This window comes from Chaetodon trifascialis, chromosome 7 (assembly GCF_039877785.1).
Source record: "Chaetodon trifascialis isolate fChaTrf1 chromosome 7, fChaTrf1.hap1, whole genome shotgun sequence".
Taxonomy (NCBI): Eukaryota; Metazoa; Chordata; class Actinopteri; order Chaetodontiformes; family Chaetodontidae; genus Chaetodon; species Chaetodon trifascialis.
Window position 1 is genome coordinate 8,590,050 of NC_092062.1, and position 21,235 is coordinate 8,611,284.

A 21,235-nucleotide genomic window follows, 5' to 3' on the forward strand; every position below is an offset into this window, starting at 1 on the left:
ATCCAGTATTAAGACCAATAGATCTGATCTATCTAATTTGAAAGGAGGTATACAGCATAATGTTTGCTTGTATCTGGTTTCACTTATTACTTTTATTTCAGCAAAATTTGTTAATTTAAGATCAACACCTGCAATGGCTGGTGTAGTTCCATGAAGATGGTTAGCTGCAAGTAGACAGAATGGGCTGTATTGTCCTGTACATTGGGCTGTTGCATACGGGAAGAAAAAAAAAAGTTTGGCATAGGCAAATACAGATAAACCTGTGAAAAAAGAAAAGACTGTGGAGCAACAACAAACAAAGAGAAGTAAAAAGGACATAGGTTAAGCCTGTCTGCGCTAACTCAACTGAAGCCTTCTGCACTTTATGTCGTGGGGAATTTTCGGTTGGCTGCAGAGATGAGAATGACCTAACTCAGCATGCCTCCAAAGATATGCACAGGAAGGCCACATTAGCTAAAAGTGCAAGACATATCGGAGCATTCTCCATGACACCCAACCAGGCTCAGATGCCTTTGTCGAGACGATTTCCTCTCTGATGTCTATTAAGTGGTCAGACTCAAGACACAGATGCAGATCAAAATGAAAAGACTTCACTCGGGCTGTGCAAAAGCATAGAGGACAGCCGGAAACAGAGCAGCAAGAACTTTCCATGGAAAAAGTAGACCTGGTGAGTCATGCCCCTCTTTTCCTCTTTTGCATTTGACATGTTTTATTTGTATGTTTGTTTGTTTGCTGTATGGGTCCAAATAGTGATTTCTTTGGCCATTTATTTTGAAGTTTATTTGCATAGGTTTATGTAATGATACAGTTGCAGTAAAGCCAAAGACTGAATGGAAATGTTTTGCCTTTGCAATAAGAATATGAACATACTGTAAACTGTGTATTTGCACAGGACAAAAGGCATCCAGTGCCAGTGGCACAAATCCACACAGGCACTAGTTCATGTGCCAGTGGCACAGTGCCACCTTTTCTCATTTAATAGTGAAAATTGAAAGTAAAATAGGAACTGCTGCTTGGGTTATGTATAATGTCTAAAGCTTTATATTTCTTATTAAACTCTTTTCAATTATTTAATACGCCTTATTATTTCTGACTTGTCTGATTATTCCACTGTCTTTTGTGAGTTTCACAGATATCACAGGCATTGCTAATAATATTAAGAGTGGTTGCATTCCATTTAGGTGTACCAGCCCAGGTTTTGCACATGCACTTCTGTGGGTACATGTTTTTGACTATCATTATATTTTAAGGGGGAGGATTTTCAACAGATGTTGCCTCTCCAGTAGTCTGTCAGTGGTTATCCTAATGTTGGCTACAGTATTCCTTTACACACAGTTTGTTAAGTTTATCAGGAAGCCTCAAAAGGCTGCAAGTAATCACAACGTCGCGTTATTACCTTAACATATTTAAGTCCGATTGCATCCATTATAGGCAAAGCCTCTCATATTGGTGCTAATACATAAGGATGAGGTGGATTTCTAGAGAGAACATCCAGAGAATGGTATGAATCAAGTTTGCAGTCATTACATTTTAAGTCCTAAATCCTGAATTGGGGTTTGACAGACAAGAAAGTCCAACCTGCATCAAAACCTGGAAACGAGTCGACATCTGAGGGCGAGGGGAGGGGTGGGGAATGAAACAGGTTCAGATCTCACTCCCTCCAAGTAGAAAGGATTGAATGTAGCGTAGGAGCAGAAAAAAGCATTTACCTTTCCAATCGAGACGACAGAGTATTCACACAGACGGACTGCCTCCTGTTGGAAGGAGAGCGGCGGGTCGATGAATCGTGAAGACAAAAATCTCCCGACGCGTCCATTTTTATTGTCTCCACCGACTGCTGGTCATAAAATGTGCAAAGCAGAGCATGCAAAACGCCGCATCTATCGTGCATCTCCTCTCTTGACACGTCAAACGTGCAGAAATAACTGTCGACAAAACGAGCACATCCACGGCGTGTGGCAGAAGGGGGGATTTTGTAAAGATGTGAGAATGCATTAGAATGCAAGAAATGGTGTGATGGCGAGAGGGACTGTTGGGAGAGAGATCTGCATATGGAAATTAGGGTTAGCGTGGTTAAAATTCCACTTAAACTGCTGCATTATTTTTGTATTCATTTGGTTGGGACCCCTACAGTGACAACGGGGACAAGAAGTCACCTTTGACATAGCTCAGCTTATTAGAAAAGTCATAGCATGGAGCAGGAGCTTTGGTTCAGTGCTTAAAGGCCTTTTATTAGCAACGGAAGTGTGAGCTAAAAGATGTTTTAGTGATAATAACTTAGACATCTTCGACACATTAAGCAGTATATGTCGCGTGCGTTTCTTTAGACCTATACCTGATAGCTTCTGTGTAAATTAAACTACGACTACGCCTCCATATTTGACCAAATAGACATTTTTTTAACTTATTAAATTACTTTAAGTCACGTGAGGTTACAAACAGAGCTCAGACCTGTAACTGGCATAAATAAGAAACAGAAAGAAAGACGTTGAAACAAGGGCGAGACGACTGGACAAAAGTAAATACGACAGCAACACACACGCAGGAGAAATAACGCAACGAAGGAAACATATTGCAGGGAAACCTCTTGTTGTCTCTCGAGCGATACAAGTAGACCACGCCCACTTTGAAACTTCAGACCAATCATCGAGCGAGGAGCAATGGTGCGCATGCGTGCTGTGGACGCGCGGGATTGACTGAAACCCCAAACAACGGAGTAATGGCAGGAGCGTAATCTTCGTACTTTGCTTTAATTTGACAGAATACCTCATAAAAGAAGCGGAAATATAATTTAAGGTTTGTCAGTATTTCAATAACGTCTTTGTCTCTGGAGGTGCACCCGTGTTTCGTTTTCCTGTCAGTTTACTATCGCTAACTGTGCATTTGACATTAAGCAGATGCTAGCTAGCAACTGGAGAGTTAATGTTAGTTAACACGAACATAATGATGTCGCTTTATCTACCGGCAAACAAACACACCGTAGAGGGAAGTAACGTGAACCTTTATAGCTGCTGCGAGTACTTCTACACACGTAAGGTGTATGTGTAAAGTATCGTTGCGTGTTATCTGTGTGGACATTACTGTTAAAGTGACTGACTGACGCTAGTTTGGAAACAAGGCAACATCAGTTACCGGATTTTGAAGGTTAACATTTGTTTGTACAACTGAAACATCACGTTTGTCTGATAGACAGCTGTTTGATTAACACAATACTTAAGGTTACACAGTGCTGTCGTGCAACTTCGTTATGTGTATTTTATTGTAATGAAGCAGCACCTTAAGATATGTACGCTTATAATGAGAGCTAAGTTATATTTAATGCTGCTTTAAACATTATTTTATGTATGTTTAGATTTAATCTGCTTTCATATTGTACAGTGTGTGGATGCCTGCTACTTTCGTCTGCGTCTACTGCACCATGTTGCCTCTGTTTTGTGTAACAATCTTGAAACGTCTTAACATGTTTTTGTGATTAAAGGTGATACTGTTTCTGCAGAGGCACCATGGCAGATGACTTCAGCCAATCCCTCACCCCACCAGTCTCTCCCTTCGCATCAGACAGTCTGTGTGAGCTGATTGCAGCCCGACCACCATGCTTCTGCTGCTCTGAAACAAAGGAGGACCCCACTGGAGCACTCTCCACGGAGGGATACACCGCCAGAGGCTCCCTGAAACGGTACAGTAACACTGTCAGTTCACCATTATCACAAAAAAACATTTTCCCACATGGAGGTCAACCATTTTCACTCTGTGTATTTTGTCCCAGAGAAATGGTGCCAATGAAAACTGTTGACAGCAACATCTGTGAATTAACCCGAGTTACTGGGTCATTTTTCTGCCAACACACACTCCGTTGATTTTTTTCAAAGGCCAATTTTGGATTTTTTCAGCACAGCAACTGAAATCCTAGACACCGCCATTGTAACGGGGTGGCAGCAGATGTCTCAGTGGTAGAATAACCTTAGTAAATAAAGTCTTAACTGATCGTACCTACAGGCTGCTGCTGCGTCTTGACCCAGCCCCTGCAGAGTATGAGACAGACACCGTGGAGATCTTTGGCTTCCCCTGGGTTACAGAGACAGCACTGGTGGAATCGACAAAGCTGCTCTTTGGTCTGTTCAGGTAAGCCAAGATGTAAAACAGATCTCAGTTAAGTGTGCTTTTAAAATAAACGCACTTTTAATGTTAATTAATGTTGCTACAATCACCCTACTCTGATGTTTTTTTTGTTTTGTTTTTTAATTTAGACCTAATTTGTTTTGACACCCTGTCCACTGGTCTTATTTGGTCTTTCGTTTATTTCAGACAAAAGGTTTACAGGCTGGAGACCTTGGTGCAGTCCAGCTCACATGACTTTGGTAAGATGATGTGCAATATGTAATCCATATCTAGCAAATCATCAGTCTGAGTTTTCCAGTCAATACTTTGTTCGTACATTAAGCCATTATTTGCCTTCAGAAATAAACACGTCATGCGGTAGCCAGATACTTTCATATACATTGGCAAACAGTCAAATAATGATTATGGTGTAAACACGAAATTGTTGTTTTAAAATATCAAATGCACAGAGTGGATTTCAGCATCAGTTTACATCAAGAAAACAGGGGGAAAAAATGATTATGATCCTTTCGATGTCTCAAATTATAAACTTGAAATCATGTTGGCTGAAGGTTAAACCCAAGACCTTTAAGTTGAAGGGCAGTTGGTCTAAGCAGCGAGCCACAGCGTGGTGGAGTGAGCACAGTAATTAACAAGCTGTTCCAAAAAATGAGTTTGGTATAAAGGCATTGTTCAGCTCAATTCTAGTGTCTGAGTCATGTCTGGTATCTGACACAGTGGGCATGCTTTACGTAAGATTCAGGAACACTTCCCACAACATCCCTCATGTGTTGTAGGTCAAGCAGGCAACCTCCACTATGAAGCAGAGGACCTCAGACAGCAGTGCGTTTCCTTTCTTCAGTATGTCAAAGTCTTCCTTCACAGGTAATTCAGTGTATTTACTGTCAGCAGTGGTGCTACTAATTTAAATGTTTTTATATGTTATAATGTCAACTTTTACTGCATGTTTTTTTTGACATGCATGTCCTTTTGTATCCGTTCAGGTACCTTGAACCGTCCAGCTTGCTGGATGGAGGTCACTTACACCCCTATGAGGAGCTGGAGGCTCAGCTCCCCTCTGCTCTTCTGGAGGAGTTGTTTGGCATCACTCTTCTCATAGGACGGCTCAAAGACCTGCCTGCCAACGTTCAGGCTGCCTTCACTATGTCTAACCAGGGAAAGGTGTGTTTGATAAATAGGCATCAGCTGCTGTTGCAACAGAGAAATTGTGGATGGTGTAAATGTAATTAAGTTTTACAGAGCAAAGGAAATATGAGGAATGACTTCTATGATCTCAGTTTTTTTCACAGCCCTTAACTAAGAGTTTCCATCACCCAGAACCTCTTTGCTATAACTTGAGGAAATATCAGTTGATTTTTCTACATTGAACTTGGTGCTCTGTACTCCTCCCACAGATTTTTCCTCCCTCTTGGCATTTGTTACACCTTCATCTTGACATCCACTGGTCGGTCTTGGAGATCCTTCACCTCCTTGGTCACAAGATGCACGGTCGGTGTCCAGTCATAGCAACATCATGCTTAGATGGGAAATTGAAGCTAGAGATATTGAAATGTGAGCTGGGACTTGTGCTATGTTTTAGTTTAGAGGTACTGTGATTGTGCCTGTAGCATTGGAATCCACTCCATTGGAAAGCTGCATAATAACATGAAAGTAGGGAATTGTTGCATAGATTCTTCTACAGAGACATACTGTATTCTCTCTTCTTACAAGCCACTTAAAAGGATTGTACACTGACTGGTGTATGACATCTAAGAACCAGCAGTGCGGGCAATAATCCTCTGACTTGCAGCTCATAGTGAGTCATTATCGTGGAAACAGGCTTTGTGTAATTTTACCTGTTCTTCCCTCCAGGTCAGGTGGTGTACGCCCACCAGTTTGCGAACCTTACGGGAGAGAACCTGACTGATACCAGTCTGTTTGAAGAGCACCTGTGCAGTCTGCTGTGTGACCTCACTGGTCTGGCCATAGGCAAATACAGCAAGGTGGGCGGCTGGCCACAACACATTACATCGACATGTATCAGTGGGATTTCTTGGTTGTTTTTTTAGCTGGAAAAAGCTGCTATCCTGGTATTGAATATACTCATTACCACATTTAGTACTGGACTGAAATGGCAGATAGCAATTGCCCAATCTGAATTTTTCTTCTGACATGCCAGCAAAATGTTCCCAGAATATTATCCTTTTAGGGTGGACAAGACTCAAACAGCATCAGTACTAGATAATAATGACAATAATAAAAGACATATTTTTGCATGCTGACTAATTTGAGTATTGCAAAATTGAATCAAACTCATTGTATAACCTTCATGTCAGTAATGGACCCCATGCATTTATCTAGAATAAAGCTGCATTTGGGGGCTGACTATGTTAAATGCTGATTTCTAGGTGAGGCCTACAGAGGCACTGAGCAGCCATCACAACCTCTGCTCCTGCACCAAAGAGCTGTGGGTCCTGCTCATGCACCTTCTGGAATACAGGAATAAAGCGTTGCACACACAGGTAACACAAATACACATATGTTCATCGTCACACATTGAAGTATGGCTGTTCATGCAAAGTTAATCAACGTGTGCTTTCCTCTAGTCTTTCTGGAGCTACATGAACTCGTTGTTGAGGCCTCTGGTGTCAGGGAAGCCGGCAGCAGAGCAGTTCACTGGCCTCCCCACCCACTGTAAGGATCCTCTGGGATTCACATGGTGGATGGTCACTCACTTAGCAATGTTAGGCCAGTACTGTCGTAATGGCACACTGCAGGACGAGGTAAGAGACTCACAATGTTGACACCTTAAGATGTTGCATTGCAAAATAACCTGGGCATAAAAATTAAAGTGTTTCCCAGTCTTACCACGGGGAAATACAGAGAGATGTATTTCTGACAGGTTAGTCTGGGAATTCTTTTTCAGTGGCTTTTTGTTTAAATGAAGTTTTTTTTTTTTTTTTGGCTCACTCTAGATAGCTTGAAAGTCTTAAAGATGCTTTGTTTTGATAATGTTAATTGTTTTCAATTTTGTTCTACTAAAAATGTACATAGGTTCATATAATGCATCCAGGTAGTGCAATGTGAAGACAGAAATCCTTCTCAGAAGTTGAATATTTGAGGACATTTTTTCCTCTCATCCAAGACTCTTCTGCACTTCTAAAATAAGGTTTTAGAATTAATTTGTGTTGACAGTTTAATAAGAATAATTGGTGCCAAAACTAGACACATTAGTGAAAAGAGAAAAATTAGATGGCTGACAGATGTTGACAGAGTCTCTGCATTATCTATAGCAGGTCCTCTGACAGCAGGACTTGTCTACTTGAGTCTTAAATATGAACGCAGGTGACACATTGACTTTTCACCAGTTATTCCCATATTTACAGTATGATTAAAAAATGAATTAAGGTGTTCAGTATAGTTTTTGAATGCGTCATCTTATTTGATCTGTGCTCACAGAAACATCTGGGGGATAATTGGACTTTTGTGGAGGAGCTGCTCAAGTTAACCTGTCACCCCAAGGTCAGCACTGCCTCTAGTCTCTAGTTACATAATTATACAATAGATTTCATATTTTCAGAGTAAACTAAGCAGCTTGTGCGTGTGTCTAATAACAGGGAGGTCTAGCAGAGGAGCAGATCAGGATGCATGTCCACTGCTGTCTCAGTCTCTGTCTGCTGTGGGAACCAAGCACCAGCGCTGTCTCCACCCTCTGGGATTACTACAGCAAGAATCTGGTGAGGACAAATGTACAGAGAAAACAAAGAAATGAAACGATGCAGTGACTGATGAATAAAAGTTGCTCAGACTTGATATGTTGCCTCATTTGAAGCATATCTACTGCAATCAGACCACCTTTAGCTTGCTTTCATAATATGAATGAACCTTAGCACCACTTTTTGAGATATGTCATATTCTTTCATCTCATTGCCTTCCCTTTGTTTTTAAGAATTTTGTTCTCATTGGCAACAATAAAGACAAAGCGTGCAATCATTTTATCAAGACCTGTACAGTCACATTATCTTTTGTCCTTCCACCCCAGTGCGCTCCATTCACTGTGCCCTGGCTTGGGATGTCTGGCATGGGCACTTTGTACAAGACGCCTCTGGCTCTGTTGGAGCAGGCCCGCAGCTGCTGCTCTCCCTCTCACCTCCGCTCTCCAGGACACACCCAGCTCTACCGCTCAGCCAACTCCTTCCACATCTTCCTTCGAGTGCTGGCCCTGTGCCTCGCCCAGGACAGGGCTGGTGGAGTCCCACAGAGACAGATCAAAGGAAGGTAAGGATGGATAGACGGCTGGGAGGCTTTGCAGTTCTCACTGTAACCATGAAAAGCAGGTTTCGCAGCGAGGCAGTTGACTCAACAAAATATTACATATAGTTTTTTTTGGAGGAAGAGAAGATAAAAGGGAAACCATGGAGCAAAAGCTGTGAGAAATGATTACTAATCAGGACTAGGCTTTGTAGGATTCTCTCTTCCCCTTGATCTTCTAATGTGTGATGTGTTCAGTGTGCTGTTTGGATTTGTGTGCGTGTATGTAGGTGCATACTTGCATGAATACACAAACAACATGTGTGTTTGCACACTAGCATGCATTTCAGTCTTGTTTGTGTGCGTGCCAGGTGCACCACAGTCTCCCTGTGCGTCTTTGATATTTACTCAGGCCCCCCAGTGGAGCAGGTGTCTCAGGAGTCAACCACCTGCTCTTCAGCACAGACCAGAGCCAAGGAGCCTCCTACTGATACACAGACACCACACACACACACACACACACACACACACACATACACACACACACACACACACACACACACACACACACACACACACACACACACACACACACACACATACTGCACCTGCTCCCTAGAGCAGTGACATGGTTTCAGAGTGTGTGAGGCCATTGGATGGTGGGAGAGTGTGTCTTTGTGTAGGAAAATCAGAAAGAAGAGAGGTAAGATAACAAGCTCATGTGCACATCAGAACCGAGCGATGGACCATCCTATATCCCCGGCCGGCTGGGCGCCAGAGAGAGGCAGCCGTAGATAAATCCGCCTAATGACTTCCCTCTGTCTGGAATGTGCTCAGTAGCACTGCAGACATGGGGGCTAATTAGCTAACGAGCGTGGCGGTTAATTCGCCTTAACGAAGCTGTGTTGGTTTCCAACACGGATAGAGAGGGGAGCTTGGGTGGTGGGGAGTGGGGAGATGTGGGTGGTAGGAAGTTTGGCAACAACCAGACTGGGCTGGGACAGGTCCAGATCCCCACCCCCCCCTCACCCCCCCTCACCACTACCTCCTCCCCCTCAGGAGGCGTGAGGCGTGCCGGCTCTATCACTACAACGTTTCGGCAGCGTTCCTACTCCTGGCTGGGCTCTGCGGGACACCCGCGACGAGCATGTTGATCTCCAGTGCCGGGAGTTAGGAGCATCTGCTCGCCTCCGGAAAAAAAAGCTGTCCGGAATAAACAAACAGACAGGCAGGTTGGGAGAACACAGAAAATCCCCACTGCTGCCTCCCAGCGTGCTGCTTATATCCCTGTTACATATTACCCATTCATCTATTTAAATCTCCCTCCCCTCACACTCTGACTGCATGCTTGGCCACCTTCTCCTTTTATAGTCCTCTGTGGGTGTAACTAAGCTGATTTCGGTGTTAACCTGGTCTTTCTCAGTTCCTCTCCCATTTTCTCCACTCCTTTATATCAGTCATACTTCTTACGCCGAGTTTGTCTTGGGATGCTCGCTGTTTGTGTTTTGACCCAAACAGCAGCTCCAGCCTTCTGTGTTTTCCTGCCGGGCGAGCAAACAGCAAGCTGTATGTGTGGCAATGCATGTGAGTGTGCAGTTTTATTGATCTCTCTCTGGTGTTGCAGTAAATTGGTTTGGCTGTAGAGAGAGGGACCAAGCGCCTACTGCTGTGTGTCTGAGTGTCTCTGACATTTAACATGATCTTTAAAGGCATTTCTCCACAGTGCCCGCAGGATCTAACAGCGTGCTGGGTGAGAGAACCACCCAGCACGCTGTTAGATCCTGCTTACTCCCTCTCTTGCGTTTTCTTTCTCTCTCACCCACATACACATACACACACATAGGCTGGACAGCCCGGCCTCTCCCCTGGAGCTGAGAGGGTGATGGAGGCAGGTGGTGTGCTGCACGGCGGGGGTGGAAAGTTCAGTTAGTCAGCATTTAAAGTCAGGGGTTTCAGAACAACAAATCACCTCTGAGGAGTTGGTCAGTGGAAGTTAAGAAAAATTTGAATTGGATAAAAAAAACGAATCATTTTGTTGCCTTGTTAAGTGATACTGCAAAGAGAAGACATTGTAATCTTGATCTTTTTTTTCCAGCTGACCATTGTGCCACATGTACAAAAAAAATAATAAAAATAGTTGGTCTCTTCCTGCCTCTATTATTCTCTTCTGCATCCAGGATCTATTCCAAATTCTCCTCAAAGAAGATGCAGGAGCTGTCTGAGGCAGGCCTCATGAACTTCCTGTTGCTGTTTCTGGTGGTGGCCCGGCAGGTAGAGCTGGAGGATGTGGCCAGCAGAGCCACTGAGCTTCTTTCCTTCCTTCCCACTAAATGCCCCCCTGGCCACCGCACCCTGGTCTGGAGGGGACAGCTATCACTGCTGTTGTTGTTCCGGGTAAGTTTGTTAATCAGAAATGTAATCTGGAAGTGTGTAGTGGGGCATACAAGAAGGGATTTTATCAACATGCAGATTCCACCAGTTTAAGATTTTTTTTGACATCATCTGATATTTTTTCCAGGAGAGGGGTCTGGATGTTGGTGCACAGGCTAGCTGTCTGGCCTCCTCCTTTAATCATACAGCCAAAGAGTTCTACAATAAGACCACAGAGGTCTCTCGCAAACTGGCCCTCTGGGGGCCCCTCGGCTCATACCTAGAGGGTGTGGCTGAGGTGTTCGAGACCAGCACCAGTCTCAGCCTGTCGGAGGAAAAGCTGCTCAACGAAGGGTTTGATTGGTTGTTGCCTGCTTGCCGCCTATCAGAGCTGAATTCTGTCCTGGGCTTTCTACAGATTGTCCTCGCCCAGCTCAGGTGAGACAGCTGCCATAAATACTCACCAGCTCCCAGGTATCTCCTACTTTCTCTCAGTTTCTCTCATTCCTTCTTTTCACTGATAGCTGCTCCCTTACAAATAGTGGACACATTCAGACAAATGTTTTCTGGCCAAGACCAAGCTAAGCTTTTATTAAAATCAGATAAGTGGCTACAGCAGAGGGGAGTGATCTCCTCTGCTCTTCCCAACCCAGCACAGAGTCCACTCACTTGTCATACTGACAATAGGCGGCTTGTGCTTTCAGCAGCAATGAGTGTCTGTAAAGACCCTGTGTTGCATTGAGGCCCCTGTTGGTCTCAGTAGGCCTAGTGGCCCCCAGGTCACCCTCACCAGGTGCTGGTGGAGCTCTGAGTTGAGTTACAGGCCCAAGGGACCCTCCATGGACCCTCCTGTCGTCATGGGGACGGCAGCAGTGCTGTGGGCATGTCGAGAGACTATGGTCAGTAGGGCGTCAGGACGGGTTCAGCTGTAGGACACGGGTGTGCATTACAGGATCGACCCCAGCTGAAGGTCAGAGAGCCACAGCTGAAACAGTGTCTGTTTATGTGGGGAGGTAAAGGTGGGAACAGAAGTAACAGCAGATACAAATCAGGTGAGACTACAAGTCCGTGTGTATATTGTCAGTTATATCTGTTGATAAAGAGTTGAACGTCACCTTTGCAATAATCATTTACTTTCCTATAAACCTTATAGCAAGTAGTTCATAATATGCATGAAATTGCCCAAAATAAGTCCTTTTAAACTTTTTGACTCCTCAATATCTTCAAAATGCGATTGACATCACGTCTACATGTAGTCATATTTGCAGTGTAAACACACCCGTGCTTTAGAAGCCAAGGGCTTTGGCTGCACTTGGTTTCTGGGTGTCAAAAACATGTTTGATACCTGTGCTGATATAGTACCTGAGTTTCTGTAGCAATACCAGAACAATACAGGTTTTCTACAAAACCTTTATTTTTATTTAACAAAAGAAGCCAAATCTAAACGTAGAACCTGTGCAAGAGCTTTTTTTAAATACAGCTTTGTCTAAATGTGCCAATGTTATTATAAACCAGCGCTGATTTATTTTTGTTGGCCTCTTTGGGGCAGCGGAAGAAGCTGTAAGCACAATGTTACACAATGCATATTCGGTCATGTGTCTGGTTACCTGGCCAATGCAAACTCAAAATTCACCTTTACCTTTAACCTCTGTTTTGGTCTTCATTAACTCCAGAGGGAAATATTTGACTCTTTATCTACTAAATGCTCTTTTATGTTCACCATCTGGTCACTAATGTTGCTATCATTTGGCGCTGGCCAGGTAGTAGACAGTGGATTTCTCAGAGCTATGTTGCTGACATCGGCAGCCAACAGCTGCTGGAAACGATACTGTGAGAGCGGGGAGAGTGAACCACAATAGTGAAGTTGCTGATTGGAAAGCCAAACAATGGAAACGCTCCATAGAACTGAAGGAAACTGTAGAGTTGGGTGATAATTATCTATGGGTTCAACACAACGAGCGGCAACTCTCACATTATACACATAGTCATTTCATCCATCGTTAATAAGAAAATATTGATTTGAACAGCTTTAAATCAGAAACTGTGGTACTGATTGGCATTCAGTGTAGTCCTGACAGTTTACTTAGTGCTGCAGACACATCCAGTTAGCCCGACATTTTTCAATATGCATGTAGTTTCTGACAGTTTTTACATCCCTAAAAATATATTGTGTTCATCTGGAGTTTTACAAAGCACTGAAAGTATTACGGCCACTTACCTACACTGCTTGCAAAAGGTTAATAAATGAGCTGAAATACTAGAATAAGGACATTGTAAAGTTAAGTGTTGCCGAGCCCTCCACACTGATTCATGTAGGTGTATGATTGCTTTAATTCTCCAGTGTCTATGTTCCACTCCTCTCCACCCTACACACACGCACACGCGCTAACATACACCTGCCCACACACCAAAAGCGAAACACTAACCCACGTGTGCTCCTCTCTTATTTCAGTGCCGAGCTCCCATAACATGATATCTCGTTAGCTTTGCTAATTCCCAAACTTCCCATCTCAGGTCTCGGGGTTGGAGGGCACACATTTGCACATTAATGGCCAAGGAGAGAGAGAAGAGAACTCCCAGAGGCCCTCTGTGTTATGGCCCGGACCACACTGACCCATTTAACCAAATAAAAAAGTACCATGCTCTCTCTTTCAAATCCGTCCCGCCAAATTAAACATAATTCTTCGGCCTGGCAATTCTCAGTATCTCTTTTTGATTAATGCCTTTTCTGTGACACAATTAATGGGCAATTATGTAGCCTGGCAAATTTAGCCTGTGCATCATTATGTCTACTGAGAGCCGTGTGGAATCTGCACACATTAAGAGAATTATACTGCCAATGGCTGAGGCAGTGGAGGGTCCGAACATTCACTCTTGATAGCCATCGCCATGGTGCTGAGGCAAGAAGCCAGTCCCAGGCATAATTCCTCAGTTTTATTCCTTCCCATGACCCTCTGCTGTGGGAGGGGTAGAGGGGTCGCTGGTTGATGAGGTGAGCTGGCATTGGCACACCGCGTTGGATCCCTTTTCGGTACAAACAATTAATCCCCGTCTCATTGGCTTGAAAAAATACAAGTCTCCCTGTGAAGCATTTTCCTTTGTGAGCATTAAGACCTTTTACCGGATATTGAGCCTCTCTTTTCAAAGTCAAGGACAATTACTGTTAGGTTATATACTGAGAAATTTGGAAACAGTTACACTTATGCATTTTGATAGAGATGCAAGGACACTATTAAACAGAGTGGACATGGAGTAAGATCAGCTTGTGCCTTGGTCTGTGTTTGATGTGTCTCTGTCACTGTTAGGATGCTCTGTTTTATTCTATGTATCTATATGTTGGATGCAGCTGGAGGAGGGGTTAAACGGGGTCCCTAATGGTGTGTTGCCGTTGAGCGTGTGTGCGCGTTTGTGTGTACACATTGTAAGAAGCCGCAGTGAGGAGGATTAAGTGGGGTCTCAGACGATGTCTTGTACAATGAGGGTTGATGGGTGTGAAAGGCCCATTCCGCAGTAGTAACGAGGCTAATGAATTCAGACTCTAATCGATTGTCTCAGCTCTCTCTGGATTAGATGCAACCTTGCTGGAAGGGAAGGCACTGCTGAGGTGTGTGCATGTATATGTGTGCCATAGCAGCAGACTAGAGTGCATGGTTGAGAATGGGATTGGGGGTTGGAGGGGGGGTTGGTTCCTTTCCTTCTTCCCCAGCACACCTCAACCCAGCTTCCCCACACCCCCATCCAGGCGAATGAGGGGGACAGGAGGATCATCTCCAGTCTAAATGAGATTACAGCTCCTTCAGCTGCTTATCTGGGCTAATGCCAGCCACTGTGGGGCTGCTGTAGCGGCTGGGGCCAGGGCCAGGGATGAGCCAGAAGAGCCAAAGTATAGTCTGTGTACAGGGGATCAGCATTAGACTCCACTCTATGCCTATAATATCCTCCTCTCCTTCCCCACCTCTACCTCCACCCTGCTCTGCTCCACACTGCAGCGCACCGTCGCACCCAGTAATCCCCCAGGAGAGAAGAGAGGAAAAACACATAAAGAAGGAGTGAAAGGCAGAAACGGGGGAGCAAAAGGATTTGAGAAAGTAGAGGGTGGAGTTGGAGGGTGTGGGTGTTGTACACAAGAGGGAGTGTTATGTTTGGATTTTTCATCGGATAGATTTGTTTATCTGCTTTCTTTGTGTGTGTGTGTCTGTGTCCTTTCAGACAGGTCCATCAGCGCAGTGTCCAGTCAGCACCCACCTTGTCTTGGGCTCCTGCTACCACCAGTGTGGTGAAAGAGCGCCACCTAGCGGTAGCAGCAGCACTGTGGTCACACTTCTTCCCCTTCCTGCGCAGCCTACGCCTCTCTCAGACCCCTCCATCACAGCTGGCAGATGCTGCTGCAGGTCAGTGATGCCCACTCAGAGGAAAAAGACACTGAGTGGAGGGAAGAGCGGGCTGGAGGAAGACAGGGTGGGCCGAGAGCAGCAAAGAGTTCTGGACAAGAGTTCAACAGAAATGGATTTGTGATGGCTGACACTGATCATTTTAGTTAATCGCACCAAGAATTTGAATGGCAGTTTGGCAGATGGAAGAACATTAGTAGTTAGGGAGGAGGATAAGACAGTTTAGGATATAAAGATTGAGAGAACATGTTTAAAAAAAGCATCTAGACACATGCTTACACTTATTACACTGTATCTGCATCTAACAACTTTCTATTAATTCAGACAAAAATGAAATTTCGTCCTCCTCAGGCTTCACCCTGTTGGCCTTTGATATGCCCAGCTCTGCCCCTCAGGACCTTCAGCCTAACCCAGTCCAGTCCATCATGCAATGCTTCGGCTGGGATGACATGGTTCATCCACTTCTGGTGACTCGCTACCTACCACATCTGCTCCAAAACGGGTACAGTCAGCCTTTAAGATCCATCCCTCATGCTTATATCTCAGTCACAAAGCGTATTTATCACATCGCTCCTGATGGGAAGACATCAGGTCAGTCAGATGGAGATGATGCACACTTCTGTACCTGTCAGCTATCAGGCTTCATCATGGTCGACACAGCTTGACAAACTTGTTTTTCGTCAAATCCTGTGGGTATATTTGGTGCTATCTAATTAATAAATTAGACAGTGAGTGTCCTTGGTGTTATCAAAATAGGTTTAATGAGGAAACCAGAATACAAAATGTTGCACACCTTCAGAATTACACTCAAGGGTCGAAAAAAAACGTGACTATTTCACCCTCAAAGGTCCTCTTCAGACAGTGTCAAGTGATATTAAGGTGCTACACCTGAATATAAAGCCTGAACAAGGACACTCCTTGTATTCATTGTTTAGAAGTGCCTACAAAGCCTCATTCACTGCTGTCTGAGCTGTTAGCAATATGTAACTTATAAAATGAAGTCATGAATTCATTCATGTGAAAACTGTTTTAAAGTACCACACCTTAGAAATGTTCACCTCCCTCTGTCCTTGTCCCAGGAGAAATCTGATGGGAAGAGGCATTTTTGTGGTTAGAGACAAGTGTTTTTGAGATTTCTGACTTGGTATAAATATTCTCCCCATCTCTTCTATCCATCGATAAGACAAAAACATATGACCTCTCCAGGCAGCATGATGAGGCATAAAATGTGAATTTTAACACTGATGTTAAAGCTAGGGTTAGTAATGTACAGTAGAGGCATTTTTTGTTAGATTTGTTGAAATTCTCTTTACATCCGACAGCAATCAATGCATCAAATGCTCTGACAAAAGAAGTGGGAGAAATCTGCCTTCTGGGACGGTAATAAACCCATCCAGTCGTTTCACTCGGGTCTACCTGTGTGCAGTACCTGCCTGCCCGCAGACTCTCTGCCCATGCACTCACAACTCATAATTTATGTGTTTTTTAAATGAACTGGTCCTCTCATCACTTCCTCTCCTCAACACTCTTGTGAATAGCAGGAGTTGTATCCCTTAAACATTTAGCTGACTCATGCTGGTTTCTCCAGCGTTACCAACCCCAGCTTCAATGTTAAGTGTGCATATATGCAGGAACTTGCCACTCATGTATTGAGTGCTTTCTGTCTTCACATCTTCATCAGTAGCAAAGACCAGCACATCAGCAATTGTTTAGAACAACATACTTTGCATTTGTGTGAAATGATCCTCTCTCTCTGTCTTTTCCAGTGAGCTGGTGTCCTCACTAAGCAGCCATTCTGCTGTTGTTGTGTCCGGTTCAGCGCAAAGCATGTCAGTGAGGGCCTGGTTCCGCTGTGTTCTGCAGCAGCACCTTCACAAGAGCGCGGATGGGTCTGACAGCAGGACGGGTAAATGACTCTGCAGTGTGATAAATAAATAACTATTTGCTGTACACGAGGCAAAATCTACTTAGACATGTATGTCTGCAATATCATGAACACTTTTTTGCACCGACAACAGATTTTAGAAATGTTCCTGCACTCAGATGCAGATCCTGAAGCTTTGTGACTCCAACACTTCTCAGAATTGAAACGATTTTGTGGAGAACAGTCTTATACCGGATTCTTTCTTATTGAAATACCTTGTGTTTGTGTCTGCGTTGCTTCCAGGCCGGGCCGCGGAGGACCAGTTGTGTGAACTGACCCGGCTTGTGCTGAGGCTTCCTGAGGTGGACAGTCTTTTCCAGAGAGCCGGCCTGCAGCCCACCAAGCTAGAGCCCACTTCAGTCCTGGAGATGTTTGTAAAGGTACACTGTGGTCTGTTAATGGCGTCAACAAACATAAACCCTGTATCTTTGTGTATCTGGAGTAAATTAGTCTGGGATTAAGTGGATCAAGTGTTAAAAGAAATACATTAGTGAGACATTGCCAGCTGTTCCTGAGATGTTCCCTTGTCTGTAGGACCTACAGTACATATCTGGTCTCTCCTACAGCAGCCTGTACTTGCATGCAAACATTTCCATGAATTTCTTTTCTTATCTCTTCGTGGTGTCAGGCTGTAGGCAGCGTGTACAGTGGACTGCAGGTTTTGTCTGAGCGTTCAGCCATGGTGACCAGAGCCCTGGACTACATTGGTGACATTCTGAAATACATTAAACCCTCTCTAGTCAGCAAGAACCAAGAGGGACTGCAGCTGTCCTATTGGGTTGTTGGTAGGTGCAGAGCCCATGTACTTCAGACACATTCCACAACGGACAGAGCTTCAGAGCTACTTTCTTCCTTTCTTTCGTTTTACAGTGTAGTGCAAGTCACTGAGATTTCTAAGGAGGCATCACAGCTGTGCATCTGACTCTGTGAGTGTCTCCATTTGATTCAGGTTACATCGTGAAGCATTGGAGCCCCCTGCTGGCCACATCTAAAGCCCAGCAGCTGCTGTTTCGCATTGTGGATGGACTGCTGCTCCCCCACAACCTCACACAGCAGGACAAAGCACTCAGGGACAGCCTGCCTCTGTATCTACAGGTCAGGGCAAACATATATCGTACTCAATCATAAACATGTGGGCAGCTAGAACACACACGGTCGGTCCAGATGTACAATGAAAGAGACCTGAAACCCTCTCATCACTCATAAGCATAATTACACTCATGTAATTTGTTCACATTTCCATTGTGACGCCTTAAATTTACTCTCCTGCAGGGTCTCTCGGTGGCTTCCAGCATGTCTCAGACTCAGGGGGTCTTCCTGAAGAAGCAGCTCCGCTCTGTTACGCACAGATATCTGGACCATTTCCTTCCTGCCTCACCTTCCATGGGCATCATTGCCAACCACCCAGTGCTTCTGAGTGCCTGTGAGGCCAACCCAAGCACCCGGGGAGCAGCACTGAGGAAGACCATCCTGGAGGTGCTCTGGTAGGTCTCTAGAACTGGGATGTTGTTTGCCATTTGTGGCCCCCCAGCCACCTGGCTTTGACATCAATTTCATACCCAGGTTGTGTTTGGATGTATAATAGTTTAGATTTCACAGTTATTTGTTTGTCCAAAAACATATTTCTGAATCTGTGCAATTCTTCTTCAGAACTGAACGTTACTGGAAATGTTCCTGTCCTGTTTTACAGTGAGAGATTCCTGCAGTTCAAAGGTCACGCCCCTCCACCCCGGCTAGCATCAGTCCTGATGATCCTCTTGGAGCTTCTGAGACGAAACGGTGACTCGGACCCCGCCCTCCTCACTCTGCCCCTCCCCTCTCTGCTGCGCTGTGTGATGCTGGTCAACGAACCACAGGGTGAGATCATGTTTGTGCAGATGCACAGAGAATAATCTGAAGTTTGTAAAGTGCAGCTTTTCTTCTCTCATTGAGTGAGAGAGCATTCCAGATTTTGATATAGAGGGCATCATTTGGCTCACCTGTTGTGGCCCTGATTGGTCGTCAGAATAACCTTGTCTAGCGATCTGGGGGTCAGCATTTCCCCGTGGAAGAAACAAACTGAACGCCATGACTTATCCAAAGAACCACAGCTCTCTGACTTAAACCAGACCACCTTCTCATGAGTAGAAAGGAGGATGTGCTGTGGTGTCAGCCCAGTTTTTCTCTCCCTTCCCTGATGCTCACGCTCCAGCCAGTCATGACTGACATCATGTTCTTATGAGTTCTTCATAAATAAATCTGAGCAGGCCTGCAATTGTTGCAGCTTCACTTCAATATCAGCTCAATAAATGCTGTAATCACAGTATTTACTATCAGCAAGATGGTTGCAAACACATCCTTCATGCTTAGGATTTCCATCCGTCGTCACTGTGAGGGAAATTTATACAGAAACACATTTTGACAATCAAGTTTGTTTGTAGTAATCAGTGAGGGGCTGTTTTTTTCTGTGCAGTGAGGAAGACGAGCACAGAGTCCTTACAGCTTGTGGTGGAGCGATGTGCTGCTGCCTCTACAGAGGGACCGTGCGACCAGATGATCACTGTCTTACGGTAATTGACAATAACGTCAAAACAGACAAATATGTGCGTGTACATTAGAGCTGTGCGCCGTTCACAGCATGCACAAAGCCTGATATCAGCGTCGTAGTCACAGAGTAGAACTATCTGTATTTCATTACAGCCTATTTTCTCCTCCATGGTTTTTACGGCTTGTGTGATCCCAATGCTCCCAGGTCGTTTGTGGAGGAGAATGAGGGAGTCTATGACAGGCAGGTATACGGTGTTCTGGAGACGGTGGCTGTTTTAGATCCCTCTGTGGTTCAAGCTCTCCTTCCCAACCTGTCTGTCAGCCTGAGAAACACTGAACACAAGAGAGGCCTGGGCAAGAACATCGCCTTGAGGTGAGACAGCACATGAATCACATCCCGCAAGACACAGACTGCATTCATGGCTATTAAAACTATTTTTAAGTTGTCTAGACAATGAGCAGGTGTTATGTACTGAAGTGGAAATGTTCTGTAGCTGTGTGCTTTTTTTTTTTTTTTTTTTTTAATGTGTCCACTAATGTGACTGCTCCGTCTCTCTGTGTAACAGGAGTGCATATAGGAAGTTGCTGTGCCTCCTTGGGGAGAGTGGGCAGGCAGAAATAACCAGTTTGGAAGCAGACTGAAGCTTTTTTCAAAGGAGCAGCTCCAGGACCTGTTGCCAGCTCCAAGAACCACTTGTTAGTCCAACCAAACTTCATTTTCCTTTTCTAATATCTTAACGTGGTTATCAGCAGTGGTGCCTCACAGGGGTGTCTTACACAATGGACTTAGTGTATTAAGAGCTTACATTGTTCTTCATGTGTGAGACTGATGTTCCGATCATGAACTATGTGCGTAATGTCACCAGCTTGTATATAATGTACATATTGTAAAGAAAGGGCAGATACACTGTTAATGAGATTAATTGTGACATTAAATATGTGCTCATCGTCATCTGCACCGTTTCTTCTCAGCTGTATGGTGAGAAAAGTGAGGAATGTGAGCACAGACTATTAAATAGTCTGCGCTTGTGCTCATACCATCAGGTGCTGGATCTGTCTCTACTCAGTTGGCACCCTGAATTACAGATTTGATGACAGTCGTGGGCGAGCCCAAAGAGTTCAGTTGCAGAAAAAAGAGTAAAGGAGAGGAGTACTGTTTGTTCCAATTCTCTCTCTCGCCTTTCCAAGTCGCAGCAATCTCTTGCAATCCGGCTTTAGTTTGCACCTAATCACATGAAGTCTCACTCCTGTCTCCCACAATCACCAAGTCCCATTTTCTGTCATTGCTAGTCATTTTCCAGCCTCATCAAACTGCAGTGCATCCCCCGAGCAGCTTTCTGCTGCACGGCATTCCTTTCTCAGCAGTTTCACGTGTCCGAGTAACACAACTGCGCCCTCGCTTTCAACTTTGCCAAGGAAAGGTTTACAGGAGTTCTTGCTCACTTAAACATATGTAGCCTCATGAATAAGGTTAATGAGATGACCAGAATGTGCTCTTCACACATTATTCATGTCTGAAACGCACCTGGACGACACTTCTGATGGCTCTGAGCTGACTGTTGACGGATGGAAGAGATGGGGACGAATGTGGGGGTGCTGCATTTTATACTCAGGCTCAGCAGCTAACGGGGTCCCTATACAGAATAAAGAGGTGGTTGGACAAGCAAAAAACAAA

General features: G+C 44.5%; 1 protein-coding gene across 1 annotated transcript; it reads left to right on the forward strand.

Moving 5' to 3' along the window:
- Positions 1-593: 593 nt before the first annotated feature.
- mms22l (MMS22-like, DNA repair protein) lies at positions 594-20,247 on the forward strand. Its single transcript, XM_070965863.1, has 26 exons — positions 594-667; positions 3,479-3,676; positions 3,997-4,122; positions 4,306-4,358; positions 4,896-4,983; positions 5,103-5,280; positions 5,514-5,607; positions 5,971-6,101; positions 6,507-6,620; positions 6,705-6,881; positions 7,558-7,620; positions 7,716-7,835; positions 8,141-8,376; positions 10,527-10,743; positions 10,868-11,157; positions 14,929-15,110; positions 15,462-15,612; positions 16,877-17,016; positions 17,278-17,414; positions 17,663-17,819; positions 17,984-18,129; positions 18,307-18,518; positions 18,725-18,891; positions 19,487-19,583; positions 19,766-19,933; positions 20,127-20,247. The coding sequence occupies exons 2-26, from the start codon at positions 3,504-3,506 to the stop codon at positions 20,200-20,202; spliced, it is 3,693 nt and encodes a 1,230-aa protein (XP_070821964.1). The 5' UTR covers positions 594-667; positions 3,479-3,503; the 3' UTR covers positions 20,203-20,247.
- The last annotated feature ends 988 nt before the right edge of the window (positions 20,248-21,235 follow it).